General features: G+C 43.9%; 1 protein-coding gene across 2 annotated transcripts; it reads right to left on the bottom strand.

Annotated features, from left to right (window-relative positions):
• Positions 1 to 260: 260 nt before the first annotated feature.
• On the bottom strand, positions 261 to 27,535 carry DNAJC7 (DnaJ heat shock protein family (Hsp40) member C7). 2 transcript variants are annotated; one of them, XM_020887979.2, is made up of 15 exons: positions 27,388 to 27,402; positions 23,295 to 23,453; positions 15,769 to 15,857; positions 14,673 to 14,797; positions 14,206 to 14,319; positions 13,480 to 13,554; positions 9,342 to 9,460; positions 8,546 to 8,699; positions 7,869 to 8,033; positions 6,950 to 7,041; positions 3,892 to 3,965; positions 3,375 to 3,521; positions 2,989 to 3,141; positions 1,028 to 1,090; positions 261 to 600 (listed from the first exon to the last, which is right to left on the bottom strand). In XM_020887979.2, exons 2-15 carry the CDS (start codon positions 23,321 to 23,323, stop codon positions 563 to 565), a joined length of 1,437 nt encoding a protein of 478 aa, XP_020743638.1. In that variant the 5' UTR covers positions 23,324 to 23,453; positions 27,388 to 27,402; the 3' UTR covers positions 261 to 562. The 2 variants fall into 2 exon arrangements, with proteins under 2 accessions (XP_020743638.1, XP_020743637.1); XM_020887978.2 differs by lacking the exon at positions 23,295 to 23,453 and having other exon boundaries at positions 27,388 to 27,535.

The raw sequence follows: 27,535 nt of genomic DNA, 5'->3' as shown, positions 1-27,535 counted from the left end.
CCCCTACCACAGAATGTGTTCTCAACTCACTGCCCCATGACTGGCATCAGGCTGGGCCCCACAGCATCCCCAGGGCCTGCTTAGCATGCATGTGCTAAACAGATTTTTGAGGGGGCAGCCAGCACCCCATCTGCCCCCAGGCACCCACACCCCTTGTGGGACGGCTGACAGCCTGAAGTCCATGTGGGCATCCACTCCGTGCTGGGAGCCCAGGTCTGGCCCACTGACTGGAGTGACAAAAAGCAGCTGCCAGAGCAAAGTGCCAGAAAGGGTCAAAACATTTTATTCTCTTATTTTTTTTTTCTTTTTTAATAAAGTTAAACAGTAAAACAAAAATTCACAAGCTGCCCTGTCCGCCCCCCGCCTCCCTCCCCTCCCCGCAGTCTTCGGCGCTGGCTCCCTTTCCTTCACCCCACTCACACAGACACAGGGTATCCAACTGAGAAAACGAAACTGCTCTAAGGACGTGGAGACGTGATGAAGGGAGGAGGTGAATTGTGTCCACATTCGAGGTTAAACTGAGCAAGTCTGCATTTTCTGGATTCCGGGTGGTGTCCTTTCATTAGCCAAACTGAAAAAAGAAATTCCCTGGACCAGAAGCTGCAGGGAAAAGAAGAGCTTGTCAGCTGGCTCTGAGTTTCCAAGGGAAGATCACTGCCCTGGTTATGAAGGGCTGCTTCAACCGCAAATGCAAAGCCATCTGAGGGTATCAAAACAGGCTGGGCCCCAGGATGCAGGGGGAAGCCCACGAGCAGGTGGTGTGTGTGTTGTTCTAACACCTTCACCCTCACGGGGTGAGGGTTAGATATCTCCCTGACCCCAAACAGGTGTGGCTTTCATGCTCCCTAGGCTGGGTGTGCGCGGAAACCACCCCCCCGCCACCCATCCTCAGCAGCGCCCAAGGGGATAGATGTCCTGCTAGAAGAGAATTCTGCCACCTCCACTGATAAGCCTCTGACTCTCAGAATGCTGCCCAACAGGGGAGCCCCTGTGTTGGCTTGTGGCCTGGGAACTTGGGCACACCCACCTTCAAAGCTGAAGCCCCCAGGACCGCCAAAGAATGCCTTGAAGATATTGTTTGCGTCAAAATCTGTGGAGCAAAAGAAGAAGCAGAGAAAGCACAAAAAAGTGAAAAAAAACAGAAGTGTTTAAAGAGGAACTTAACAGAGAATGGGTCTCCAAAGCTTTCCCAGGTAACAATCACTTCCCTCCTTTCCCCAAAGTCATGGACAAGAGGCAAGCCCACTACTTGATTCCACTTTGTTCTACTTCCAAGTGTGTCCCAAAGGAAAGCTTTCCTTGCCTCAACCCACTTTGCTGCACCTTCTCCACAATGGGGAAATGCCATTTGCACCTATACACTGTCTCCCTATAATGCTGGGGCTGCTCCTGAAAGGACCAGAAGCTATCCCTTTAAGTGCTACCAAGGCTGTATCTAAGAATGAGACATGACTGAATGCATGCATGCATGTGATGCCATATTCTGTCTACATCATATGTCAGAAAAAAAGCTACCAGGTGGCAATCATGGTATTGGGACTGGCATACATTAGCTCATTCCTAATTTATACTCAACAAAACATAAGGGGGAAGCTCAAGTAACATGCCCAAATCACCTGGTCAGTGAAAGCAACAATACTGAAGACTGCTGCCTCGAGCCTCGCCCAGCGCGGTGCTCTTCTCATCAGGCCACGGTGGGCCTCACGTACCCAGTCTGCCTAAACTACACAGGATTTATCTCCAGCGGCCAGTCCCACAGGCACATGGTATTTAAAAGTGAATTCTTTGCCTGTGTATCTACTCATCTTCCTGGTTCCCCCAGCTCAGTGAACGGCCCCAGTGAGTCAGCTGTGCCCAAGCCACTCTCGACTTAGTCCTCTGCCTCTCCTAACACGTTCAGCAGCCAACTCCTGCTGATGCCATCTCCCGACCTTGCCCTCGATCCTCTCCTAGTGATCTTGTTTTCTCTCCTCCCCTCCACTTTTTCTAAACCAGCTCTCCTCACTGCCATGACAAATAAAACTCCAGAGCCGAAATCAGGTCCATGGCTCCCCTTCTTAAACCCTTCAACAGTTTTTGACTGCTTACAGCACTTCTCAACTGCTGGGCAGAGCAATGTTTATTACTCTAAAACTTAGGTTTGTAAAACACACCCACCCACCCTGAACTGGTGGGGTCAGGGTTATCTATATAGCATCATCAACCTTATTTTAAGTTCCAAAAGATTTTCTCAGTGGAAGAGAAAGGGCTGGCATTAGAGGCAGTGGTCTGAGAACTGTGCACAACAGCTCAGGGCTTCTTTTATCTCCAACTGAGCTCACAGCGAGCAATGATGCTCTCAGCTACGCTTCACTTCATTCTAAGTCTTCTGGGGAAACTGAAGTCTGTGAGGGCTTATGGGAATGTGCCAGACACGTAAGTATCAGTCATCAGACACTTTGCAATGGGAGGAAAAAAAACTTCCAGCCAAAAGGAAAAACCCAAATGTTTCCTGTAGCCTCTAAGGCCTGCTGAGGTCTGCCCCACCTACTGTGTGGCTATGCCCCAAGCACCCTCTTCCCTCCCAGCCGAGCCCTGGTCACTCCCCTACAGTGCTGTGCTTTTCTGCATATCCAAGCTTTCCCTTGCTAGTGCTGACCTCCTCGGCACTCACTCTGTATCCCTGGCACCTGCTACACTTGACTGCCCTCATTGGGCTCCATGTCTATCAGACCTGGGGTCAGACTTGGCCCGTGGACCAGGGTTTGCAAACCCCTGGACTATGGGTTTGATTCAGCTTTGTTATTTTCCATACCCGTCACAGTACCTCACACATTACAGCTAGTCATCAGAGTGCACTTAACAAATTGTTGGGCATCACTGGCTGATGACATGAGACACCCCCACCCCTACCCTACTCCTCCGCCCGCAGAATGTCTTCAGGAAAAATGCTAACGTTTCACAGGTGTAAGGTTCAACCCAGGCCACCCCAACCAACTCCCAACTTACCACCCATATTCATGCCCTCTTCATCAAGGTCTTGTCCACTGTCATAGCGAGTCTTTTTCTTGGGATCAGAGAGAATGGTAAAAGCTTCTCCGACTTCCTTGAACTTTTTCTCCTCCTCCTTCTGAACTTCGGCACTGGCTCCACTGTGCCGATCTAAAGGGAGGAATACAGGAAGAACTCAGAGTCTCAAGAAAACAGAGTTCAAGGGAGAGACTACATTATGTCTCATTTTAGAATCCAGTACTTCCCACATTTGGAGGGTATAGAACTGAGCACCACCTTATTCCAGCTGAGGAGCCTCTCTGAGGCTTTGGTGCTGGACTGACCATGGCAGCAGCCGGCCCGACCTGCTCCTCCCACTGAGTCCCGCTCCCCACCCGCTCTACCTGGATGGTGCATCAAGGCCCGCTTCCGGTAGGCTTTCTTGATCTCGTCCTCAGAGGCATTCTTGTCTACACCAAGAATCTTGTAGTAATCTTTCCTCTTACTCTTCTTCAGTTCTAACTGTGCATTTTTAAGGAGCTGTTTGTGTTCTGGAGGAAGACATTCAGCGTCAACAGATAAATCTGTTTTCGGCTTCCTTTACCAAGTCCCAGCCCCGATGCCCTGGAGTCAGAAGCCCTGTTGACCATACAAGGGGCTTTTATGATGTTTTCTTATGCAAACTAAAAAACCTATTCACAGTTAGGTTCTTCACATCGGCCTCATCACACAGAAAATCAAAGTGGCAGGGAGAACTGGGGACCAGAAAACAGGTGCCTTGTCCCACATTTGGGATCTCTGCTCATTTCTTCCAGTAAGCTCCAGGTTCACCCTTGAATCAAACTATTCCCGTGTCCAGTTTTAGGACCTACAAGTCAGACCACACAGTTCCCTAAGGAACATGTGCTCAAAATTCTTTACCTTTTGTTTTCTCCGTCTGATATACTTTTTCATAGTCCCGTACTGCTTCTTCATACTGTTCTGTGTCCAAGTAACTGAGAAGGAAATACAGGGCAGTACAGCGACATAAATAGCAATGGTCTTTGGTATCACTCTAGGGAAAGAGGCATGGCTCAAGAGATACAAACTTTTGGTTGAGATGCTTCATGAAATAGGAGTTCTTAAGCTAACCACAAGAAAAATTCGCTACCAATTCCTCAAGAAAAAGAGAGAGGTCTCATGCCACCTGCACCCAACCAGCAAAGTGATGCACTGCTCTGAGCAGAAAGCAACCAAGGGGAGAACGTTCCTTCTGATTTCACTCAGAGCCACCGAGATGCATCTGGATCACCTGAGGAGAGACAATGTGAAGGTACCTACTTGACACTTGGGACTGAAACAAGGGAGAAAAATTATCAAGTGAGATCAATGGATATGGCAGAGTTTTGAAACCGAAAGTGCCATAAACATGCGGGGCCAGCTCCAATCCAGAGGAGATGTGGATTAGTCAGCCACGAGAAGGATCAAGTTCAAGGTGGTGGCTGCTGGCAAATACTTCCATTAAGACTAGTCAGTCTGAGAGATATAGGTTAGTGAGACAGAAAAGGAGACTGTGAACACAGGCTTGATTCTATTTCAGTGGCAGAGAGGAAGGAAGGACCCTGACCCAAGATGGGAGGAAACTAGCTTGACAGGCTGATCACCAGACCTTATAAATGTCTCTTCCACAGAAATAAAGTGGCATTTTCCTGATGATATCACTCGCTCTGAGACTGGCCTACTGATTAAACACTCTTCAGCTGGGGAGTGGAGAGTGACCATGCAGTGCAGCTTGCCACTGCACAGAGAGGTTCAATTTCTTAGGCCGCTGCCACACAAGCTCATCTTTGCCAACATCACATGGCACCCCTAGGCCTAGAGGCCAGGGCAGAGGGAGCATTACTGATGGGGCTGGCGAGAGACAAGCCCAAGATTCTTAGGCATCTCCAATTTTCTGCCATATCTTGATTTATGACTTTTAAAAAATGGTGCAAAATCAATGCCCCACAGATGCAGGGCACAAATGCTACTAAGAATGCAGAGAACCCATTTTTAGGATCAAGCATAATGATACAAACTGAAGTAACACAAAATTAATAACAACTCTGGGTAAAGACTGATGTGACAAAAAAGCTAACCTGATGGACTTTCCAGACTTACATAATGGACTAAAATAAACATATATATTACAGTTTTACTTCACACTTTTTTTAAAATTCAAGGACATCCTAACATTAAAGAAAACAATTTTAAAAAGAAAAAGAAAAGCAGAGCTTTAGGGGAAAGGGAAAGCTCCATTTAGCCCATGACCGGAGCTGCAGCAGAGGTCCGGCCTCTCCCCACCAGTGGGGTGAGCTGACGCAGACCCCGGCAGCGCTCAGGCTTCTGGGAAGGCTTCAGCCTGAGCTAATCTCCAATACTTCTCGTCAGTCCCAGCTGCTCCACAGGACTGCTGCCAATCAGCCAACTGTGCCCAACAGTGCAAGCTGTGCTCCGTGGCAGGATCTTACAGCAGACCTACGCAGAGGACAGTTCTGTTTCTACCACAAAGATAAGGAGCTATCTGACCAAAGCGATTTCTGATTTGTTTATTGCACACATATGAAAAACATAAATCTTTCACCCCATTACCCTCCTAACAAATCCAGAATTTTCGGTTCTCTTCCCATTCCCTGTTCAAACACTTCACAGTGTTCCACTGAGTTGACACAGTTTTATGTAGCTAGTCACCCCCTTTCTACTAGACATCTAGGTGAGAGTCTGCTTTTTTTAACAGTAACACTGCAGTAAACATGGATACAGCACTTTTTATCTGTTAAAGTAAGTCTTTAGCTGGTCAAAGGGTACACTACACTTCTGTATTCCAAAGCTTCCATGTGTGTCTGCAAATGGCATGAAAAGAGGAGATGACTGATGGTTGGTTAGTCTCACAGAATCTGTAATATAATTCTGTGTGTGTTTGACAGATTTAGTCATCTACTTTAGAAATTCACTTAAAAACAAAAAAAGCACTACACAGGAGAGCAGTTTCCGTATTTTTCACAAATGTGGGTAATCTGGGGCACATGACATGGGAAGCAGCCCATGCTCCCACCACTGGTGAGACTGGGGAGCCGCTCACCAGGCAGCAGGAGCAGCCCGTCCTTTGGCTAGGACACTACCCAGGGAACACGACGGCTGTGGGAGGACTGCAACATGACAAATGGGTCTTCCTCTAGGAACTTTCAAAGACAGAACATTCTCCTCTGTCTGGGAAATAATCTGAAGTAAGATGGATTTGGGGGAGCAGTCTCTCTGAGCCCTCGCTCGTGTTCCTGTCTGGAGAAAAGAGTCAAGTGGCTTCAAAAATAAGATGAACAAGTATGCTGCAGAGCAACCTGACTCTGAAGGCAAATCTGAGCGCTGGATCTAGGCAGGCACATCCTGGCTCATAAATAACCTAGTCAGACAAGGATATTTCAAAGGGAACTTCCCTACACTGCAGGGACGCGGAGCCAGATTAAATCCCTTCCTATGGAAGCACTGTCTTCCCTAACCCAGAACATACAGGATAGGCACAACTCTCAACTACCATAAGAGACACCTTATTCTTCCTCTTCCAAGCACCATACATTCATTCAACAAAGCATTAATTGAGTGAGCACCTACTGTGTGCTAAGCACTGTGTCAAGTTAGAGCAAAAGTGTACAACACAAAATAAAATCTCCAAAGGAAATGGATTTTAAACTTTAACAAAAGGAATTTGGGTCAGGCATCAGAGGAAACTTACTGACCGTGAGGGGCGTAAGACACAGGCATGGGAGACTGAGGGAGCTTGTGCAATCTCCTCCGCTGGAGGTCTATAAAGATAGCTCTAGGGCTGGAACAATCCCACCTAGAGGCAGGGGGAAGGACCAAATGACCTCACAACATCCCCGGGTCTGCTTCATCATCTACAATGCAATTCCCCTGGCAGGCCAGCAGCAATGCCCTCTTCCCCCCACCCACCAGAGGCACTTACCACTGAGCTCTTCTCAAGTAGGCTTTTATATACGTGTCATCGAGCTTCACTGCATTTGTGCAGTCTTCTATTGCATCATCTAGTTTCCTAAGCTTCAGGAGAGAGAGAGCAGTCATACTTCACATCTTTGGTGATTGAGGGGGCCCAGAAGCTGTGGCCATGGCTTCAAAATTCTAAGAGGATCCATTAGTCATGCTGGCCCACTGTCACATTCATTCTTAGAAAGCAAGTCCCTCAGAGGGCTAAGGACACAAAATTCAAAATTGGGTTCGTTTCTAAGTGATGGAAGCCAGGCACACTTATCTGCAAGCATAAACCACATCTACTGTTCCAGGTTAGTGCCCAACCAGACACGGCAAGAGGAAGGGTGGTTCTTGCCTCCTATTCTTCCAGAGGCCAACTGGAGGAATAAGAATTACTGTTATTTTTTAAACCACTAGGACTGTACAGGAGTAAGGAGCCTATTCTTGTTTCCTGATGGTTGTGTGGGACAGCACTTAGGGTATTTTCCAATGAGCATGGTGACCATCAGTTATACTGGAGAAAAAAAACTAAGCCTGCCTCATATTCTCATGTCCTCTGAATCCCTCCTAAAAAAGAATCACTTGGTTAGGTAAAAAAGCAGCAAAACTTGCTTTAAAAATTGTCTCAGTGCCTTCAGACATTCTTTTTTTCCCTAGCCATTTTTTTACTGGAAGAATTTTGAAGAACAGGTGGGAATACCCTTCTAAACTGTCCCTCAAGTGTCCCTAAATCCCACAGAAAAAATAAAAGCTTGCCTCTCAGAAGGAAGTTCCTCACAAGCTGGAATATTAACCTTTTCTCTTCTCATCTGGTTTACCCTTACTGGGCAAAGTTCCCAAGACCTTTTTGTTGGCCCTTAAAAAGATAGGCCCCAAACTGCAGACCAAGTGCTTACCTTGGAATTAACCGTACCCCGATTACAGTAGAGTTTAGCATTTGTTTTTATATTGTTGGGGTCTATCCCCAGGGCTTCTGTGTACAGTTCATATGCTAGCTTGTAATTTCCTTCTTTAAATGCTTTATTCCCATCTTCTTTCTTTGCTTTAAGTGCTTTGGCATTCTACAGAGAAAAGCAAGGGGAGTTTCAGTTCACATCCAGAAACCCTCAGACCACTGCAAGAGAGTCCAGAGTCTATTTTCTGTTTCTTAGATCCCAGGATGGCCCCCTACCCTGCCCAACCCCACCACCTGGGCTATTTGTTGCTCATGGGTACTTGCTACAGAGTGGACAGGAGAAACCGAGATTTATAAAACAACACCAATGAGACCTGTGTTACCCAGTTTACCTCTCTCTAGTCCCCAGGATAAGCATTACTATCTTTTCTTCACTGAATGAAGAAAAAAAGAAAAAACACTGAGATATTAAAAGGATCTGACTCTAAATGATCGTATTTACCTTCAGGAAAATACAAAGTTGTCCTGAAATAAATTCTAATGAAAGAACCAAGCATCCTGGCAAGGTGGGAAGAAGTGTTATCACACTCCCTGTGACGGGCGGAAACCTTTCGCCCTGTTTTAAAGGTGCAAAACAGAACCTTTCTTTCCTGCCCAGATCTGGTGCCTACAACTTACTCTGCAAGCAACGCAGGCCTTCTCATGGTCAGGAGCCATCCTGAGAGCCTGTACAAAAAACTGAACCGCCTTCTCAATACAATCTTCATAATAAAGGCAAAGACCTCGTACATACAGAGCATCGGCATTGGTGGAATCCATTCGTAAAATGTCACTGCAACAGCCAGAAAGGGGCACATTCAGCTATAGTCTGGATTTCCCTCACCGTTTCTATCATTTGGCCATTTTTTTTTTCCTTGACCATGTGTCTAATATGGAAAGTATTCAAAGGTAAATTCCCAAGAACTCCTCCCAAATTACTTGTATCCCCCCATTATACACTGTGTCTCACAATCTTTATTAGAACAGGGCTGGCAGATACAGCCCACAGGACCAAAATCCCACTTGCTGCTGGATTTTGTAAATAAACATTTCCTTGAAATCCAGCAATACTATTCATTTATCTGTTATCTACAGCTGCTTTTACACTGTAGTGACAGAGCTGAATTTTTAACAGAGACCTCACAGCCTGCAAAGCCTAAAATATTTACTAACTGGTCCTTTACAGTTTGCAAACCCCTTGAGTAGAAACAAAAGAACACTTAACATCTGTTCTTTCACATACAGGTCAAGTACCTATCGAACTTTGTAAAACCCTTAGGTTTTCAGACCTGTTCTAACCTTTGGCTTTAAGTCCCAGGAAGGTCTGATCACCCTACCTATAGGACCATATGTAACTCCTGATGTAGAGAGCTGCTGGACAGCATTTGTTCAGTGCTATCTGGCATTTCACTGCAGAACTGGCTTGACTTCATACCTGGCCACAGACTGTGCTTCTGGGTAACGACCCAGCATTGCTAAACATTCTGCTTTGAGGATTTTGAAGCGATGGCAGGCAGGGGCATATTCTAGGGCACGGTCCATGCAAAAAACAACCTATAGGGAAGAAGAAAGCAAATGAGGTTCTTCTTCCTGAACTCCAAAAATGTCTTCACTTTAGTCTGGTCACAGTTAACACAGAGATTCAAGGGAAAGTAATGCCAGAGGTTTAAGAACATTCCTAAATTACCAGATTAAACCACTGAAATGAGGAGAGCAGCTGATCCAGATGATGACAACGACAGCAAACATTTACTGAGTACTTTAATTCACTAACTCATTTAATGCTTGCAACAATTTTATCAAGAAAGTTATATTACTACCCTTATTTTTATTTTTTCTAGCTTTGTTATTTTTTAAATTAATTTATCTGACTGAGTTGGGTCTTCACTGCGGCACACAGGCTCGTCGCTATGGCACATGATTGTCTCTAGCTGTGGCGCTCAGGTTTAGTTGCCTCGCAGCATGTGGAATCTCAGTTCTCTGACCAGGGGTCCAAATTGTGTCCCCTGCGTTGGGAGGCAGATTCTTAACCACTGGACCACCAGGGAAGTCCCTATTACCCTTCTTGACTGATGATAAAACTAGAGATTAAAGTAACTTGTTCAAGGTCACCAAAGCTAGTAAGTGACAACAGAATTTGATCTTAGACATGAAGATCCAGAGCCTATAACCCTAATCACCATGCTAAGGTGCCTCCAACAGGGAATCCGATCGATAGTGACTGATCAAAACTCTCATTCTTGGACTTCCCTGGTGGTCCAGGGGTTAAGAATAATGCACCTGCCAATGCAGGGGACCCAGGTTAGACCCCTGGCCTGGGAAGAATCCACATGCAGCAGGGGAACCGAGCCCACGCACTGCAGCTACTGAATCCCACACTCTAGAGCCCATGCTCTGCAACAGAAGAAGCCACCACACTGAGAAGACCACACACCATAACCAGACAACAGCCCCCACTCACTGCAACTAGAGAAAGCACTCGTGCAGCAACAAAGACCCAGCACAGTCCAAAAAAAAAAAAAAAAAACCCAAGTCTCATTCTTCTAGCAGAAATACTATTATTTTCTACTTTGCATAATTCATCACGTTTAGCCTAGTAAGAAAGACAAGGAACAGCAAAAAAGAACCTGCTAAAGACTCACTGCTCCTTATACTACTGACGCCACTCAGAACTCCCCCTTCCTGTGGCGTGAGCCTCACATCTCACTGCCTGCCCTGGTGGCTGCTCTTCCACTTTAGAACAGAATATCCAATATATGAGCTCATCTTCAGTGGTCCTAGGCTATACTTACCACGTCACTATACTAACCAAAATGTTAAGTCACACACACACACACACACACACAGAGAGAGCTGGAATTTTTTTCAGTCTTTCAGCTTCATAAAGACTCTCCATATATTTCCATCTTTTTTCTCAGTTTGTTCTCTGAGCTTTCGTTTTTTGTTTATCTGCTATTCCTGGGAGATCCTTCTTGAATCACATTCTCCTAGGAATAACTGATCCAACAGAGAAATCTGGAGTTCAGGGACACCTATTCCCTCTAAGAATATGGTCATCGGGATCAAGAAGTGATGAAGTTTGAAAACTTAGAAATAACTCAAATTCTATCAACAGGAGACTAGTTTAGGTAATGGAGACATTCATAGAACAATATGTGGATCTAACGCAGAATGAAGCAGCTCTCCATACTCATATGGAAAGCCTTCCAAGGCCTATTAAATAAAAAAAATAAAAAGGGCAAGGTATAGAACTTTGCATAGCATTATTACCTTTCATTCAAAAGAGAAAAAAAAAAAAAGAAAATGAAGAATCTGTATTTGTATTTGTTGGGAATTCCCTGGTGATCCAGTGGTTAGGGCTTGGCGCTTTCTCTTCCAGGGGCCAGGTTCACTCCCTGGTTGGGGAACTAAGATTCTGCAAGCCTCACAGCACGGCCAAAATCTGTATTTGTTTATTTATGTAGACCAAACTGTAGCAGAAAATAGAACAAGAACAGTGCTTACCCCGGGGGTGAGAAATAGACAGATGGAAGACAAGTTTGGGGAAACACTTATCACTGTTTATACTTTCCCGCTTCTGAACCAAGAATAGCATTTATTCAAATATTTAAATTTAAAAGTAAGGGAGAGTAAGTAAACACCATGACCTGTTGCACCTGGAAGACTTCTGCAGTGTCAACAGTGGGGACACCTCACCTTGAATGGCACAGGTTATACCCTGGAAATTCTAAGGACCATAGGAAAATACAGGCATTAAGTACGGGAGTCATGGTGCTAATTTTCCCCTCCTTAAACAGAAAAAGAATTGGGGGAGAGGAGTCAGTCAAATGTAAGCAGTCACACCCTGCTGCCTTTGCTACGTTCTGTACGGAGACGGTTCGGCTCCTGGTGGGGAGCGTCAGTTGGAGCCTCAGGGCTTCACTTCCCACCCCCACCTCCCAGGACTATGGACAGCTGCAGGCAAAGAAGATCTTTGTTTCTTACAAGTTCATCTGTTTCCCCTGCCAGGATCATAATTCTTCATTTGTGACATCACCATGAACTACAGTGGGGGGGCTGGGATGTCACAAACAGAGGATTCTGTCACAAACTGGGGATTCTGGCTCCAGGATAGGCAAGAAAGAAAAGAAACCCAAAAGACCGCCTTTTGAGACAAAGCTTTTGCTTATGTAAACCTCAGAAAAACGTGACAGGAGGCAGAACTGCTTTCCAAACACACACACACAAAGTACGAACCACACTACAAAGACACTGTGGTTACTAAAACCAACGGACAGAAGAGGGATGCTAATAAGTTAATGCTGGGACTCTATAAGCTAATCAGATATTACCAAATAAAACCATCACAGTATGTGACTTAAGAATGATTCTTAACTATACCCTTTCATCAAGCATTTGAGGACCTGCTACAGAAAGTACTGAGCAAATTCCCACATATGAATTGACAACTCCAGCTCTTGGATGATACAAACTTCTTTTAAGTGATCCTGAAAACTGATGCTTATCAATGACTTTTAACCCTTTTCAGGGCCACTTACCTCCCTTTGAACCTAGTGAAAGCTGCTTCCAAGTTCCCTTGCTCAAGACCTAGAAAGATACCTGGAACTCGGATACCTTTCCCATGTTTTACACAGGTCAATCCCTTTGCCAAGTACATTTTTCATGAACTATCATACAGCGCCATAAAAGACAGTGGTGTGCTTTCATGGAAATGCTTAACACCAAGAGGGTAGTGACGACAGGCTATAAACACTATTCAAAAACGTAAAAGAGGCCTCTATTTTTTATTTATATCTGCATTCAGTTCACAGGTATTAAAGGTAGCTCTCATTATTCTAATAAAAATATGCAATCCACACTTAATATTTAATTCCAACTGGCTTTTCCTTTACTAACACACTTTTAGACTACTACCTCCTATCAGAAATAGGAATGAACTCAAGTAACAGACTTGTACTGCTTTTTATTACAAAGTGAAATATAATTAAGAAAAGAAACACTTCAACAAAAAAAAGTTTCTTTTAACTCTGTTGATGTGGAGCAACAGGAGCTCTCATTCCTTGCTGGTGGGAGTGCAGAAGGATACAGGCCACTTTTGAAGACAGTCTGATAGGTTCTTGCAAAATATAACAAATTTTTACTATAGGATCTAGTAATTGCACTTCTTGGTATTAACCCAAAGGAGGTGAAACTTACAGCCACACAAAAACCTGCACACGGATGTCTAGAGCAGCTTTATTCATAACTGCCCAAAACACGTTGTAACAACTACATCTCTGGAATTCCCCTCTAGAGAATGTGCACAGGGGGAGGCTATGCAAGTGTGGGGTAGGAAGGTTATGGGAAATCTCTGTACTTTCCTCTCAATTTGGCTGTGAACCTAAAACGGTTTTTTAAAAAATTAAGTCTTTAAGACAAAAAGAGGGAAAGAAATGGTCAATGCCAAATTAAAGAGAAAATTTACTGTTTTAGATCTTCTATACCATACTACTCCTCTAATTACCACACATACACACACACACACAACTTTGTGAGAGAAGTGTAGATGAGATTTCTACATAGTTGTAGTTTACCTTCCGAAAATCCCGCTTCTCAAAATCCGTTTCTGCTATTTTCTCATATTCTATGACTGCATTCGCATTCTTGAACTATACCAGAAAAATCATATAAGAGAGTTTTAATGAAGCTGTAGATTCCACAACCACAAAACCCAACAGGGCCTTGATGAATTTATTTAAAGAAAATCAGAACCACAGACTTTTCACAAGTTATATTGGCAAAGATGTAGCCAAGACTCCGTAACAGAAAGGTTAAGGCTCAACCTTCACCCTCAGTTTGAACTTAAAAGTCAGAAACGTAAGAACCATGACAAGATGTATGTAAAATAAGAGGCACTGTCAGGGGTTTAGTGAGATTCTTACTAAAACATATCCAACAGTAAACAAGGTACATAAGAAAATGGAATTAAAACATGTTTTAGCTGTTAACAATTAGGATCGGAATTCATACAAATTTTTTAACCTCACTCAAATCAGTTCCTTGATGCATCTGCCCATGCCCCACTCCCGCCAACTCAGAAACTCTCTAAATTTCATAGATTTTCCAAAGCTGTAAATCATATCCAAAACCCCTTCTACAGATTAAGGAAGCTGAGGCTGAGAGACTGAGACTTGTGCACAGTCACCCAGGTGTGGCTGATGGCAGAAGTGAGACAGGATCTCGGTTCTGATTTTCAAGTCCCTATTCCTCCCAAGTACACCACCGTGTTTCCTCTGATACAGACAGGGTCAAGCCCATACCTCCTGCTGGGCCTGAGCATTTTTATGATCCAGTTCTAGGGCTCTCTGGAAACTACGACACGCCGCCATGGCATTCCCTAGAGATAGGTGGCATTTGCCTTCTCGTAGATGTCCCTAGGAGAAACACAAACGGGGAAGAAAAGGAACATGACTGGCCAAGCAGAGGGACATCAACAGCAGGAACACCCACACAAAACCAACAAGGGATGAAAAGAGCCAGAGCAGCAGTTATCAGCCAGGGGTGACTCTGCCTTCCAGGGCACATTCAGCAGTGCTAGATACGTTGTTGCTTGTCACAACTGGGAGAGCGGGGATCTGCTGAAAATATCCTACAAATGCATAGGACAACCCCCCACAATAAAGAATTATCTGGCCCAAAATGTTAATAATGTCAAATCTGAGAAACCCTGGGCTACAGGAACTCAAGTATAAGCAACTTAGTACCCCGAAACAGCCCTATTACATACCCGGACGAAACTGTCATCCAACCTCACTGACTGCTGTGCATCCCCGAGAGCTTCCCGGAACTTTCCGAGCATCATCAAGGTGGCGGCTCGATTCCCATAATAGCTAGCATTTTTAGGACACATATCTACAGGAAAGGCAGAAGAATGTGAAACAAAGTTTAGCATGGGTCACTGCTTCAAAAACTCAGGGGCCCCGACACCCTTAGAACTATATCAAGACACTCAAACTATAACAGGAATGCTGGCATGCTCTCTTTAAAGTCCATGGCCAAATTTCTGACTTCTTGTGCAATGGACAGCAGCGATGGTGTAATCAACTTACACATAAAGTTATTTAGAAATAATTTATACTGAGCTTTAAAGTGTACTGATTATCTTTTAGGAGTGAGGGCTTAGCACATTTATCTTAATGATTTGTATTTTATGTAATAAGATACAAAAATGAATTTGCATTTGTTGAGTTAGATGTGCAGACAGAGCAAGTTAGGTGAGAAAAATGCTGATAGGCGATTAAAATACTGCAAACTGAGCATGTAACTAAGACTCGTTAATATCTACAAAGGTCTCTTTCAATTCTGGTTTCCTCAGTGTGAAATAGATCACCAGTCCAAGTTCGATGCATGAAAACAGGGCACTCAAAGCCGGTGCACCGGGACAACCCAGAGGGATGGGATGGGGAGGGAGGTGGGAGGGGGGTTCGGGATGGGGGACACATGTACACCCGTGGCTGATTCATGTCAATGTATGGCAAAAACCACCACAATATTGTAAAGTAATCTAGCCTCCAATTAAGATTAATTAATTTAAAAAATCTACAAAGGTCATTTTCTAAGACAGTAAATGAATTGGCAATGGTTGAGGGGATTAAGGTGGATATCCTCCTGCCGTATTATCTAGAATTTTTGGAACTGCCTTTAATTTGCCAAATGAAGAACCACCTGCTTCAGCCAGAAAAAGTTATTCTTTCAAGTCATTAAACCCGAAATAGTTCACACAGTTAACAGTTATCAACCCACTAAGCAGAAAGATTATTTCTTACAGAGGAGCTATTTATAACAGCATTTGGCAAATTATTTTCAAGCATATTCCTTCTCACCTATGGCTTTTGTATAATAGTTATAAGCTTCATTGTAATCTTTCTTGGCATAGTAGGCATTTCCTTGTTCCTTGAAAGACTCTGCTTCTCTGAAAAGGAAAGAGAAAGAGAATCAAGTTACTATACCCAGAGAATGACCTCTGTAATCTCAAGGGAGCAATCTTTTGGTCTAGAGTCCCTAGCACATTGAGCTGAAAGTTAATGCGATACCTGAAGGAATTCATAGATTTGTCCGATGGGCTGATGCACCAAAAGGAGGTGCTAATGAGAGAATCTGAGTTTTTCAGATGCTGTATTTTTTTGTCACTTAGATACATTCAAACTAAATCAAAAAAACTCTCTTATGCGGCCTGACCTCCCTCTCACTATCCCTACTTTTAGTCATTCCCTTAGGACAGACACCAATTTACAGACACTCTCTCCCAGAGACAAAATTTTTGTATTTATTTCCTTTCCACTGTGTCACAACTTCTGTCTCTTTAGCAAACTGACAAAATCAGTTATAGGAAATTCCTTTCAGGGGCAACTGATTTCTCAATGTGGAATGAGTCGTATCCTTGGAATCTTGATGATTTATTCTTTTGAAAACTGGGCTCATGCATTGGTCACCAGAAGGAAAGAGCAAAAGCAGGTGACAAAGATGTTAAAAGCATAGCATACTGGTGTTTAAGATGGAGGACAGAGCTGAGTGACAGGAGACACCAAGAACTTGGGAGACAAGAGACAAAATATCGGCTGCCAGAGTCATACTCTAAGAAGGACCCACCTACTGTAAGTTTCTTTGTCTGTCACATCTGTGTGGATGCTTACTGCTCCTCTGACCATCCCTCTAGTACCTTGCATAACCACCCAATGGGTAATATAAAAAATTCTGCCCTACTCCAAGATTCATTTTTTGAAGCTGTGCCATGAGACAAACTATACTTTCAAAAAGAAACAATGATATATAATGGGGAATTATAATCTTGACCAAAGAACTAAAATCAAATCAGATATGACCAATAATGTCTCAAAGAACAAACTTGTAACCTATACCAGAGATATCCAAAATCACTCCAATGAATCACCCTAATGACCAACCTGAATAACAACGATAATTCTTTACCAAAACGATTACTGTAACATAACTAAATATCTGGGCACTTCTGTTATAAGGAAGAGTAATGGAATTTTTTTTTCTTTTTCTTTCCTTAACACATGCTAAGAGCCCAGTTCAAGGGCTGCCTGAAGTGGCGATGAAAGTACAGTTCTTAACCTTGGTGATGGTATAAGAAGTTTACAGCTTGATTCTATGCACTGCGGTACTGGGGAGATTTGTGATTTTATTTACTCATGTATTTTAAACTATCAACTGGTAAAGCCACCTTTTATTGAGGCGATCTCCCTTTCCACTTTTTTCCATCACTGCCTTGGCAAGTCCCACTAACATGAAAGGTCTGCTAGCAGAAAGGAGAGGCAAAATGGGGGACTTCCTTGGCAGTCCAGTGGTTAGGATCTGGCACTTTCACTGCAAAGGCTCAGGTTCGATTCCTGGTCAGGGAACTAAGGAAAAAAAAAGAAAAGGAAAATGACCTATAAATGTTGACAGGTTTGATCTGTGATGGATTTGGATAATTTTATTATACCAATTGTCACAATGCTGTAAAGAGGCCATCTGCTATTAAAAGTTCTCAAGGATCCCTCAAGTGCAAGACTTATAAGACCAAGAACAATCTTTCTACATGGTGAACACCATACTGTAATAGTAAATTGAGCCAGGCATTATAAAAATGATGAAGAGCCTATCTTTTAAGAGCAGACATGCCAGGGACTCCCCTGGTGATCCAGTGGCTAGGACTCTGATCTCTCAGTGCTGGGGCCCTGTGTTTGATCCCTGGTTGGGGAACTATATCCCATATGCCACGACTAAGACCCTGTGCAGCCAAATAAATAAATAAAAATAAACATTAAAAAAAAGAGCAGACATGACAAAAGACTGAAGAAAGGACTTCTCCCACACTGGATGTCAGAAGTTGAGTCAAACCACTATGAAGAAATGGGAGGAGAAAATGCAAAAGAAGTATTAGACCCAAACTGTACCTGAGAAGACCGAGCCTTCTTTGAGAAGACCGGGCCTTCTCTCAGTCAGCCAGTGGCTAAGACCACACAAATTCCTGAGGAAAACTAAATGCAGCTGGGCACTCAGATACATGCTGTGTCAGTGCAGAAAGCCTGTTAGTTGAAGATGGAACAATGTAAAAAAAAAAATAAAGATGGAGCACTCTGGAGAGCTACAGAGAGGTGCCCCTTCTTTCCTGAAAGAGAAGGAAGCCATAAGTTCAGCACTGGCTTTCTATCCAAAATTCAAAAGATGACTTCTGTGGAAAATCAGTTATCATTACTGAGCCCAGGCACGTTCCATACATTAGCTTATCAGGTGAGTTTCATCATTCCCAAGTTTCAAAGGAGGAAATTAAGGCTTAGAGGTTGAAAACTGGCTGGAGGTCAGGGTGTTGACCCACACCTGTCAGATCCCAAACCTGAGCTGTACCCTATCTACTATACTGGGCTCTCTCTAATACTCACCTCTACCTATTGCCTGAGATTTTAAAAATTAACCTGTAATGCTAAGAACAGTGAATATGAATTTCTTTCAACTAAGACACAAATAGCCCCAGTGTATAAATCCAACTCCAGACAGGCAATCTGGATTTAAATGAGCCAAACGACACTCCTAACAATTAGTCACAGAGAGAGCAAGGCTTCTTTCCCTTTAAGATGCATGACCTAGTGAACTGGACTTTGCCTCCCCCAAGAAATGCATTTCATTTAAGTAAATGGTGAGTAGATTCCATTCTAGAGCAAACAAAGCGAGTAATGTAGAGTCAGCCCACAGCAGAAAGAACAAGAAGAATTGTGTTGTGACAAGTTACCATGTTTTTAACCTCACACTGCACAGCATCAGGCCAGAATTAGCTATTCCCACACAACTGCCTCATGAAAAGGACTTATTTTCATAGAAACATGGTTGATTAACAGCTGCCTAAACAATGGGCACTTAGTGCTTTTAAACTGAATGCTGATTTTTTGCCTCCAGGTCCAACACCCAAAGCGGAGTCCCTCCTTCACTGTGAACCTCCCCACCAAATACACGATGAGCTTTGACCAATGGGCCTGACCCTGCAAGACCAGCCAAGGAAAGAGTGGATCTTTGGAATCCAGCATGGCAGCAGCAAGAACTGAACAAGGCTGCATCAGGAACAATTCCAGGGTCAAATCCATTCAAGTCCTGCCTGGGAGTCTGAGAAAGGGCTGAAGCTTGTTCAAGTTGCCCTTACAGCCGAGGGACCGAAGGATGAGATGTCAAAGGCGAAGGACTGGAGGAGGAGGAGAGCTGGTTAACACTGGAACTGAGGGCAATCTGGCCGTGGCATCTGTCACTCCACTCAGCTGCCAGTCAATTAATTTGAGAACCAAGTGAGGTTACATATACCTAACTAAAACACATCAGTACTAAAAAATGAATTAGGATTAATTGGGTTCACCTGGATTGGGTTAAAAAAGGAACAGATTCAAAAGGGACTACATTAAACTACAGATTATTCTTACGGCAGCAAAATAAAATTCAGACTAAATTCTGAAATAAAATACCACATCAAAACACAGACTTGGTCAGAGCTGACCCGGTATCACTATTAACATCTACACTACATTTCTAGTGCATTTTCAAATTTTCAAAACATTTCCAATGAGGACCCAATATTGTGTGTCTTCCAAAAGAGGAAGACCTCGTGAGGCACCCAAGGGGGCTGCACAGGTTTCCTGAATCTTCGAGTCTTAAGTTTTCCCCACTAGATCCTGTTAGTGGCTAGGTTTTAGGGTTAAAACTAATTTATCCAGTTCCACACCCAATTCCTGGATCAACTCCAGGCAGAATAACTGTCACTTCTCTGATTCACTGATGGGATGCTGGGAATGACTACCTCCATCAGACCAGTCCTTTCACTTTAATAGTCAGCAACAAATTCCTGTGAAAACAGCTACTGAAAGGTTTTTTAAAAACTCTGCTCTCTTTGGATGTATGATGCAAAGGTGTCCCACAGCAGGATCAGTGCCAAAGGGCCAGGCTGCCTTCTCTTCACAGACAAAGGTAAGGAGAAGACACTCCACTCTTGTTCTGCTTTGCTACTTTAAAATATTATTTCTTTACTTTTCGAAATAACCTCATCAACCAGAAAGCTGCAGCATGGAAACCTGCTCTTCTAACACTGCTGCTGCTGCTGCTAAGTCACTTCAGTCGTGTCCGACTCTGTGCGACCCCATAGATGGCAGCCCACCAGGTTCCCCGCCCCTGGGATTCTCCAGGCAAGAACACTGGAGTGGGTTGCCATTTCCTTCTCCAATGCATGAGATGCATGAGAGTGAAAGGTGAAAGTGAAGTCACTCAGTCGTGTCCAACTCTTCGTGACCCCATGGACTGCAGCCCACCAGGTTCCTCCGTCCATGGGATTTTCCAGGCAAGAGTACTGGAGCAGGTGCCATTGCCTTCTCTGTCTTTTAACACTACACATGCACTAAAATCTGTACATCCTCTGATCATGCGGTTCCATTCTCTAATTTAGCATTCATTCACCACAGATGCTAATTATACCAACAAGCCCTGCCAAGGGAATCCTTTGGTATCACACAGGTCTTAGCAGGGCTCAGCATCATGTGATCAAATCAGACAACCTGGGCTTATGATCACCAGCCAACTTTGCACATTTATAACTCAGCTAAATTAAAAATACATTAAAACACCAAAGCTGAAATGTAATGTGTCCCACGTTAGATGCTCTATAAAAACTTCCATTTTCTCTCTAAATACTTCCATGATGAACACTTAAACAATACCTTTGCCTTAGGCCAACTAGTCTACCTTCTAGAAATGAAAGACGTATTTAGAAACTTTACAGCTCTCGCTTAAGGCAGGATTCACTGGCAAGTAGTTTTTTTTGTTTTTGTTTTTTAAATGTCTCAACACTACTGGGTTCTCTCTAGAATTACTTCACAGGTATATTTGTAATATACCGCTTTTAGATTTATTTTACCCCAGTGCATGAAAAATAAAGACTTCACTATTCTACATTTGCAACTGAGGAAATACTGATTGATTAGATTTCTGAATGATCTAAGTGAGGGGGTGGTGGGTGAACCACTGTGCTCTTATTTCAAGTATTTGGCTAGAACAGATTTTTCATAAAGTTCAGCTCTTCCAATAGCCATTAATAACTGTTTAAATCAAAACATATGTAGCAGCTTGAATGAGGTCTTTTTTTTTCTTTTTCTTTGCATTTTCCCAATGTATTCTGCTACTTCAGAAGTGGAAGAAAAATGAAGCTTTGCTAAAATTATAACTCAGGATAAAATGATTTCTTGTCAGAGAAAAGGAGTGTTAGGGGCCTCTGACCTGGAGACTATTTTACTGGCAGGAATAACTTTATAGAAAAAGATCTTTCCTTTCTTTACCCTCAGGCTTTTAATAATAATACGTTATACTGTCAATGAGTCAAGTATCCTTTATGCATCTGTATTATATTTAGTAATTCCAAAATGCTGCCCTTACTCTATGATTGTTGCACCCATTTCTTTTATTCAATCAAATTTACTAGTTGCCCGTTGATCTAGAAATGCCCTCCATCCTTCAGAATTTACAGGAACTTGGCCAGCTTCAGAGTAGAAATTCCTTTTTCCTTCCCACAGTGTGAGACCTCTTGTCCCCAAAGGCATGTCACAGGGGCTGTGTCATGGGTACTCTCTCTGACCTTCATGGAGAGTTAAGTAAAAGGAGCCCAGAAGCGTTTCACTCCAACTTACCAAATGCATGTTATTCGATTTCTTTCTACTTAGTCCTCTAACCTAAAAATTTAACTTTCACATGAATAGGTGGAAGTTACATATGATCTGGAACAAATCCCATGGACAGAGGAGCCTGGCGGGCTACAGTCCAAGAGGGTCACAAAGAGTTGGACGGGACTTAGCAACTAAACAACAACGTGATTCCACAGATAAGAGTGTTTGCGAAATGCAAAGTGCTGCATACTGAGTGCAAACAAAGGCCTCATAAAGGTCCAGAGAAAACAGAACATGGTCTCTATCCAGCTGCTACATGTTGGTAAGGTTGGGCTACCCAGCTTCTTTTCCCCAATGTTCTGTAGAATAGAAAGCTCCTGCTTTCACTTAAAAGCCCAGTTAAAACATCCACCCTCCCCCAGAAAAGAGAGGAGATGGAGGTGAAGAAAATATACCAGTTCAAATTGTCCTCTGTCTGGACACTCGCAGGAGTCTCAACAGGGGCAGAGCCAGAAGAGACCAAGAGCTGCCCAGGGCAGAGAGAGACACAGACTACACAAGGCAACAGCGCTCTCTACTGCTGAAGGGGGAAGGATGCCAGCCAAGGCCCCGGAGCAGGCTCTTGTGTGGTCTTCTCTTACTCAGAGGGGGAAAAGAGGAAGCAGGAGTCAGTTCAGGCTGGACCGAAATTCCATCACTGAAAGCAGAAGGATATTCTCACAGAAATAGAGAACTCAACTTTCTTAAATACTTATGCTAGCTCCTTAAATGGGATGTCACAATCTGTGACATTTACCCCTGGGAACAGAAGACCCAACCATAAGGCTGCTTCTGAGAAGTAAGCTTGGTAGAAGTTACTCTGAGGACACCAGCCACTGGCTTTTCAGCGTTAGCCAGAGACTTGTTTTCAAAAGATCTCCCTGAACCCATCATTTTCTATCCCTTGGTTTTCCATTCTGTGACATCTCCCATTACCCTCATGGGGACACTATCATGCATCAAAAATCAAGAACTAGGGAATTCCCCGGTTAGGACTCCACACTTTCACTACGGAGGGCCTGGGTCTGATCCCCAGTCAGGGAACTAGGATCCCTGCTATCCTAGCTGCGCGATGTAGCCAAAAAATCTAGAACTGAGGAACTACAATTAAGAAAAAGGCTGCTTTCCAAGTTGTTTTTATGTGTGTACGTGTATGTGTGAGGGGGGTGGGGGGGGAGTGGAGATGGAAACCATAGTCAGGCATCTACATTGCCAACTGTTATTTTGCTTCCCAAGTTTTCTTGGTTCTTGAGTTCTTCAGGTGGTTGATGGTCTCAGAGCAAACTACCTAGGAAGAATTCTCAGGACAGCAACACCAATAAATCAAGGTCCTGCTTGTCTCAGACACCCTCCCCAGAAGCCTAATATTAGAATGAGAAGAGACAGTTAACACTTCCCCACACAAAGTCATATGCCCCAGACAAAGTCATATGCCAACAGAATATTAGATCTCAGAATCAGACTTTGAAAGTCAAATATTCCTGCTCATATTACCATTCTCAAGTCTCAATCACTTATACCCCTGCCATGGTGGGCTTAAACACAGAAACTGCTGTTTGAATCTTGCATGGGGAAGGAAAAAAACTGTCAATCCAATAAAATGAATAGACTACTGGAATAACTTGCATGCCGAATTCTGTTCTTACTGCTGAAATTTAGACAGTTTAAAAGAATACCTGGAACGACCTCTAAGTAACTTCCACATCACTCAGCACAGGAGAAAGGGGACCAAACATTAGTGAAGTAAGGGAGAAATCGGCTCTCAGAGGGACTTTGCATCAGACCACAAGGCACCGAGGCAGCCACCGGCCATTGTTCTCCAATCTCTTAAAGGCCTAGAGAAAGAAGTAAAGGCAAGTGCCTAGTAGGCAGATTTTGAAAACTTTAAAACTACTATCTTCAATGACTAAACCAATCCCTGATTGGTTGGAATGTACAATAAGCCTGGGCTTTAAGCCAATCAGAGTTCTGGTCGTTGGGAATGAACTAGACAGTAGAGCAACTGCCACTCACTTAGGCCAACATTTTATTAAAACTGCTCAATTTACCTGGCTTCAGCTAATATGTGGATCTGAATTAAAGCAGCAGAGAACAGAGACATCCTTCCTCTAAACTCTACCTTTGCTCCCGCTATGATTAATTAATAATTTTGCCACTTGTTAGTATCAGGGTTCAATCAACTATTTGCTTGTATTCAGGATTCTGTATTCCTAGGCTTAGCCCTTCCTTAACCATGACTTATTTGTCCCGTGTACCATTTCTCCATGGGACACATGAGTATACCACACATACTGCTGAGAGTAGAGTTTCTTTCTGATTGGGGCTCAAGGTCAAAGACAATTCCCATTCACCTTGCAGGCTTTGTCTAGTTGCCTGCCCTGGAACTTCAAGAGAAAGTTTAGGGGGACAAAAACCTAAAAATTTGAAACAAAGTGGGGAAGAAGGGGGAGAGGCATCCCCGCAAGCTCCACAGTTAAGGCCACAAACTCCAAAACACCCCAAGAAGCTGCACTGAATAGCAACTCCTGGATACGGATTCAGGGTTCAGTGCTTCCCACCACCAATATGCAGAGAGAAAGAAAAGGCAAAATTTCAAGAGTTTAGTTTACAATACTGAGGTACTAAGAAAGGGCCTCATAATGATTGTTCTTGCTTATCTCCATCAGGAAAACAGATACTGAGATGATCAGCCCAAGGAATCAGGTTAGGATACCCTGCTCCCTGGTGGCTCAAGTGGTGAAGAATCTGCCTGCCAACAAAGGATCACTGGGTCGGGAAGATCCCCTGAAGGAGGAAATGGCAACCCACTCCAGTACTCTTGCCTGGAACATCTCATGGACAGAGGAGCCTGGCGGGTGACAGCCATGGGGTTGCAAAGAGTCTGACACATCTGAGCGCGCATGTATGTCCGGCTCCTCAGTCAATGGCTCTTGTAGGGTCTTCCAGACCTCACTGCTCAGCCATATCCCCAAGGGATGTGCTGAGACACACAAGCGCTTCTTCTATTCATAAGCAACTTGAAATCCTTCAATTTTACCATAATAAAGACTACCTACTGCTCCCCAATCTGGGAAATTCAAGCAGACAGCCTTCACTCAAGATAGGCATTCATAGATCAGGTTAAAAAATCAGCAACTTCTCAGGAAAATGAGAAGACTTTAAATTAGCTGAAATAAACAACCTCAGAAATTAAGTCCTCTGGGATTGCCAAGCAGCTTTATCTGTTCTGGTGGGCAAAGAGAAATAATAATCCTCACATTCAGAAGCCCGATCTATTCTGGACTGACAACTAACACACCTTTTATTCCAGCCTTTCAGCTATGACGGAAAAAAGAATTTTGTTCAGAGGGACAGGCAAAAAAAAATTGAAATCCATTTCTTTCTCTCTATAGACTCTAAAGCTAAGGAAATAAAACATGCAGCCATTTTTTTTTTTTTAAACATGCAGCCATTTAAAATGCTACAACCATGAGGTCGAACATCTTGAAAGCTCCTCACTCTGCCCGCTATGGGACTATGATAATCCAGAAGCAAGCTGCCCTTGGGCCACAATACAAGGAAGAACTCCTTGCTGGACTTTACAAAAACAACCCAAGAGACCCATCAACGATCCTGTCCCCAAGTGAACTGGGACTATGACTGTAACAAGAGACAACACAAACTTGGCCAAATAACTAACCAAGTCAGGTAGTAAAGGGCATTTGTAAGAGACATACCTATCCCTGCCCTCTGCTGTGGCTACACATGAGGACTCCAGAATACGTGAAAAATGTAAAACCATCTTCCTCCAAAACCTCCAAGATACCACTCCATTTTCAGCATTGGAAATCTACACATAAACAATGCTTTTCCCTACTAACAGAGTCCAGTATTTACCCTCTAAAGGATGTCTTACAAGACAGAAAGTGAAACTGTGATATTTTTGCTTACTTCATTATATTTTCCTTTTGACTTTTTTTATGTGATACATAACAAACATTTATATTTTATTATGTTTTAAAAAGATCTATATGTTTAACATACAAGTCTATTTCATAAGAATGCTTTTTTTTCTTAGTGATAACTAAAAAAACCATGTATTTTACACTCAATGAAATCTTGAACTCCATGAAATAAGGCAGTTAAGATAACACCTTTCCTTATTCTGTTAACTGCTAGCAAATATCATGTTTTTTGTGTGTGTGTGATGTGGGGTTTCCAGGTGGTGCAGTGGTAAAGAATCTGCCTGCTAAGGCAGGAGATGCAGGTTCGATCCCTGGGTCGGGAAGACTGCCTGGAGAAAATGGCAACCCACTCCAGTATTCCTGCCTGGAAAATTCCATGGACAGAGGAGCCTGGCAGGCTATAGTCCGTGGCGTCAGACTGAGCAGGCAGGTGATATCACATGGTCACATCACAGCATCACCTGTTTTACATTTTCTTATGATAGAATATCCTCTAAGGCTGAAATTTTAAAGATTTGCTTTACATAGGGGCTTTGACGTGAAATTCAAATTAGGGACAGTGCCCACCCCCACATCAGAAATTTATACTGAATTCATTTAAAATTACATATAGCCCATCCCAGGGACCTACTAACCTGCAAACTACGTTCTGTCAAGGTTCTCAGCTCCCAACAAGTCAGGAACTTGAGACAACTGGCTGCAGTAACTACCCTTAAGCTAGTTAACTATTCATTCTGCCTCCTTGAGCACTTCTTAATGTTTCAAATCTGGATAGTTAAAAAGAAAAAAAAAAATCTCGGAATCCTGATTTCAGATCTCACGAACTAACCACCACCTCAAACCACCCAGACTGAAGCCAGAATGGCCTTGGTATAAAGATACAAAATATGTGGGAAAGAGACTGTGGGAACTGTAGTCAATTAACTCGAGGTTGATAAGACAGGGCTCCAAACTTCCAGAAGCTTTTTGTTAATTCTGCTCCATATTTAGGACAAGAATGACTACCCACAACTGTGTTCCAGCCCCACTTCCAATAACCTGCCTTAGCTGTAGCCAAAATCCAGAGTGTTCTCGAAAACCACTCACTCAGCAGCTCCCTTGGCTGGTCCGGACTGGCAATCTCGAGGCACTGCGGCTGCCCAGCAGCGCCAACAGCCCAAGCAGCTGCCCTCTTCCTTGCTGCTTAACTTAACAAACAGCCCTGGGAAGAATGAGGATCTTCGGAAGGGTGGAGGGAGAGGGTTTAACGTGTACAGCATGAGACAAAACCCCTCACCGTTCTTTCTCTATCACCTTCCACTTCTGGGGTAACCGAAGGACCAGGTCAATCATAGAGACACACACAGTCACCTCGGGCCCAACTAGTGCTCGCTGGGGTACGATTACGGAGGCAAGGGGGATGAGGACAGCAAAGGCTCTGGAGATGCAAAGGGTTGATAGACAACAAGGTGCAGAAATTAACAAGAGAAGGAGGGGATCGGGGGCAGTGTAAGAAGGCATCATTATCGCCGTGCCGCCGCCTCCACCCCGCAAAAGACCTCCAAGATCCCCTCAGAGACCTGGCCTCTACAACGAGAACGACCTTCCTCTCTGCTTGGGGTACAAGGCCATATCTCAGCTCCTCAGCAAAGCGGAAGCGGGAGAGGAGGGCAAGCCTCCAAGAGCGCCCCTTCAGGGGGTCCATCCGGACTCTATCTCAGATGGGGGGGGGGGTTCCTCGGAGGGCGGGGCATAGCCTCTACAGGGGTTGCACCACAGCAAGGACGGGATTCCCGGAGCCATGGAGCTGAAGTTCGCCCCTTCCTCTACCCTGCCACCCAGTTACCTCTTCGCCTCCTCATCGTCTAGCAGCTCTGGCTCGGTCGCCGCCATTACCACATCGCACTCCGCGGCAGCCGCCATCTTACCGCCGGGACCAGAGAGCCGGGTGGGAGGTCGGCGGTGAAGAGCACTTCCGGTCGGAGCATCGAGCA

This window comes from Odocoileus virginianus, chromosome 17, assembly GCF_023699985.2.
Source record: "Odocoileus virginianus isolate 20LAN1187 ecotype Illinois chromosome 17, Ovbor_1.2, whole genome shotgun sequence".
Taxonomy (NCBI): Eukaryota; Metazoa; Chordata; class Mammalia; order Artiodactyla; family Cervidae; genus Odocoileus; species Odocoileus virginianus.
Note: the sequence above shows the minus strand (reverse complement) of the source record. Positions and strands in the feature narration are given on the sequence as shown.

Coding starts and splice junctions, on each gene's coding strand:
- DNAJC7 (XM_020887978.2), bottom strand. CDS start 27,464: ATGGCGGCTGCCGCGGAGTGCGATGTGGTAATGGCGGCGACCGAGCCA. Junction 9,461..13,479: donor AGAAGCGGGATTTTCGGAAG/GTAAACTACAAC, acceptor TCTTCCCTATAG/GTTGTTTTTTGCATGGACCG. Junction 8,700..9,341: donor GAAGCACAGTCTGTGGCCAG/GTATGAAGTCAA, acceptor TGGCTGTTGCAG/TGACATTTTACGAATGGATT.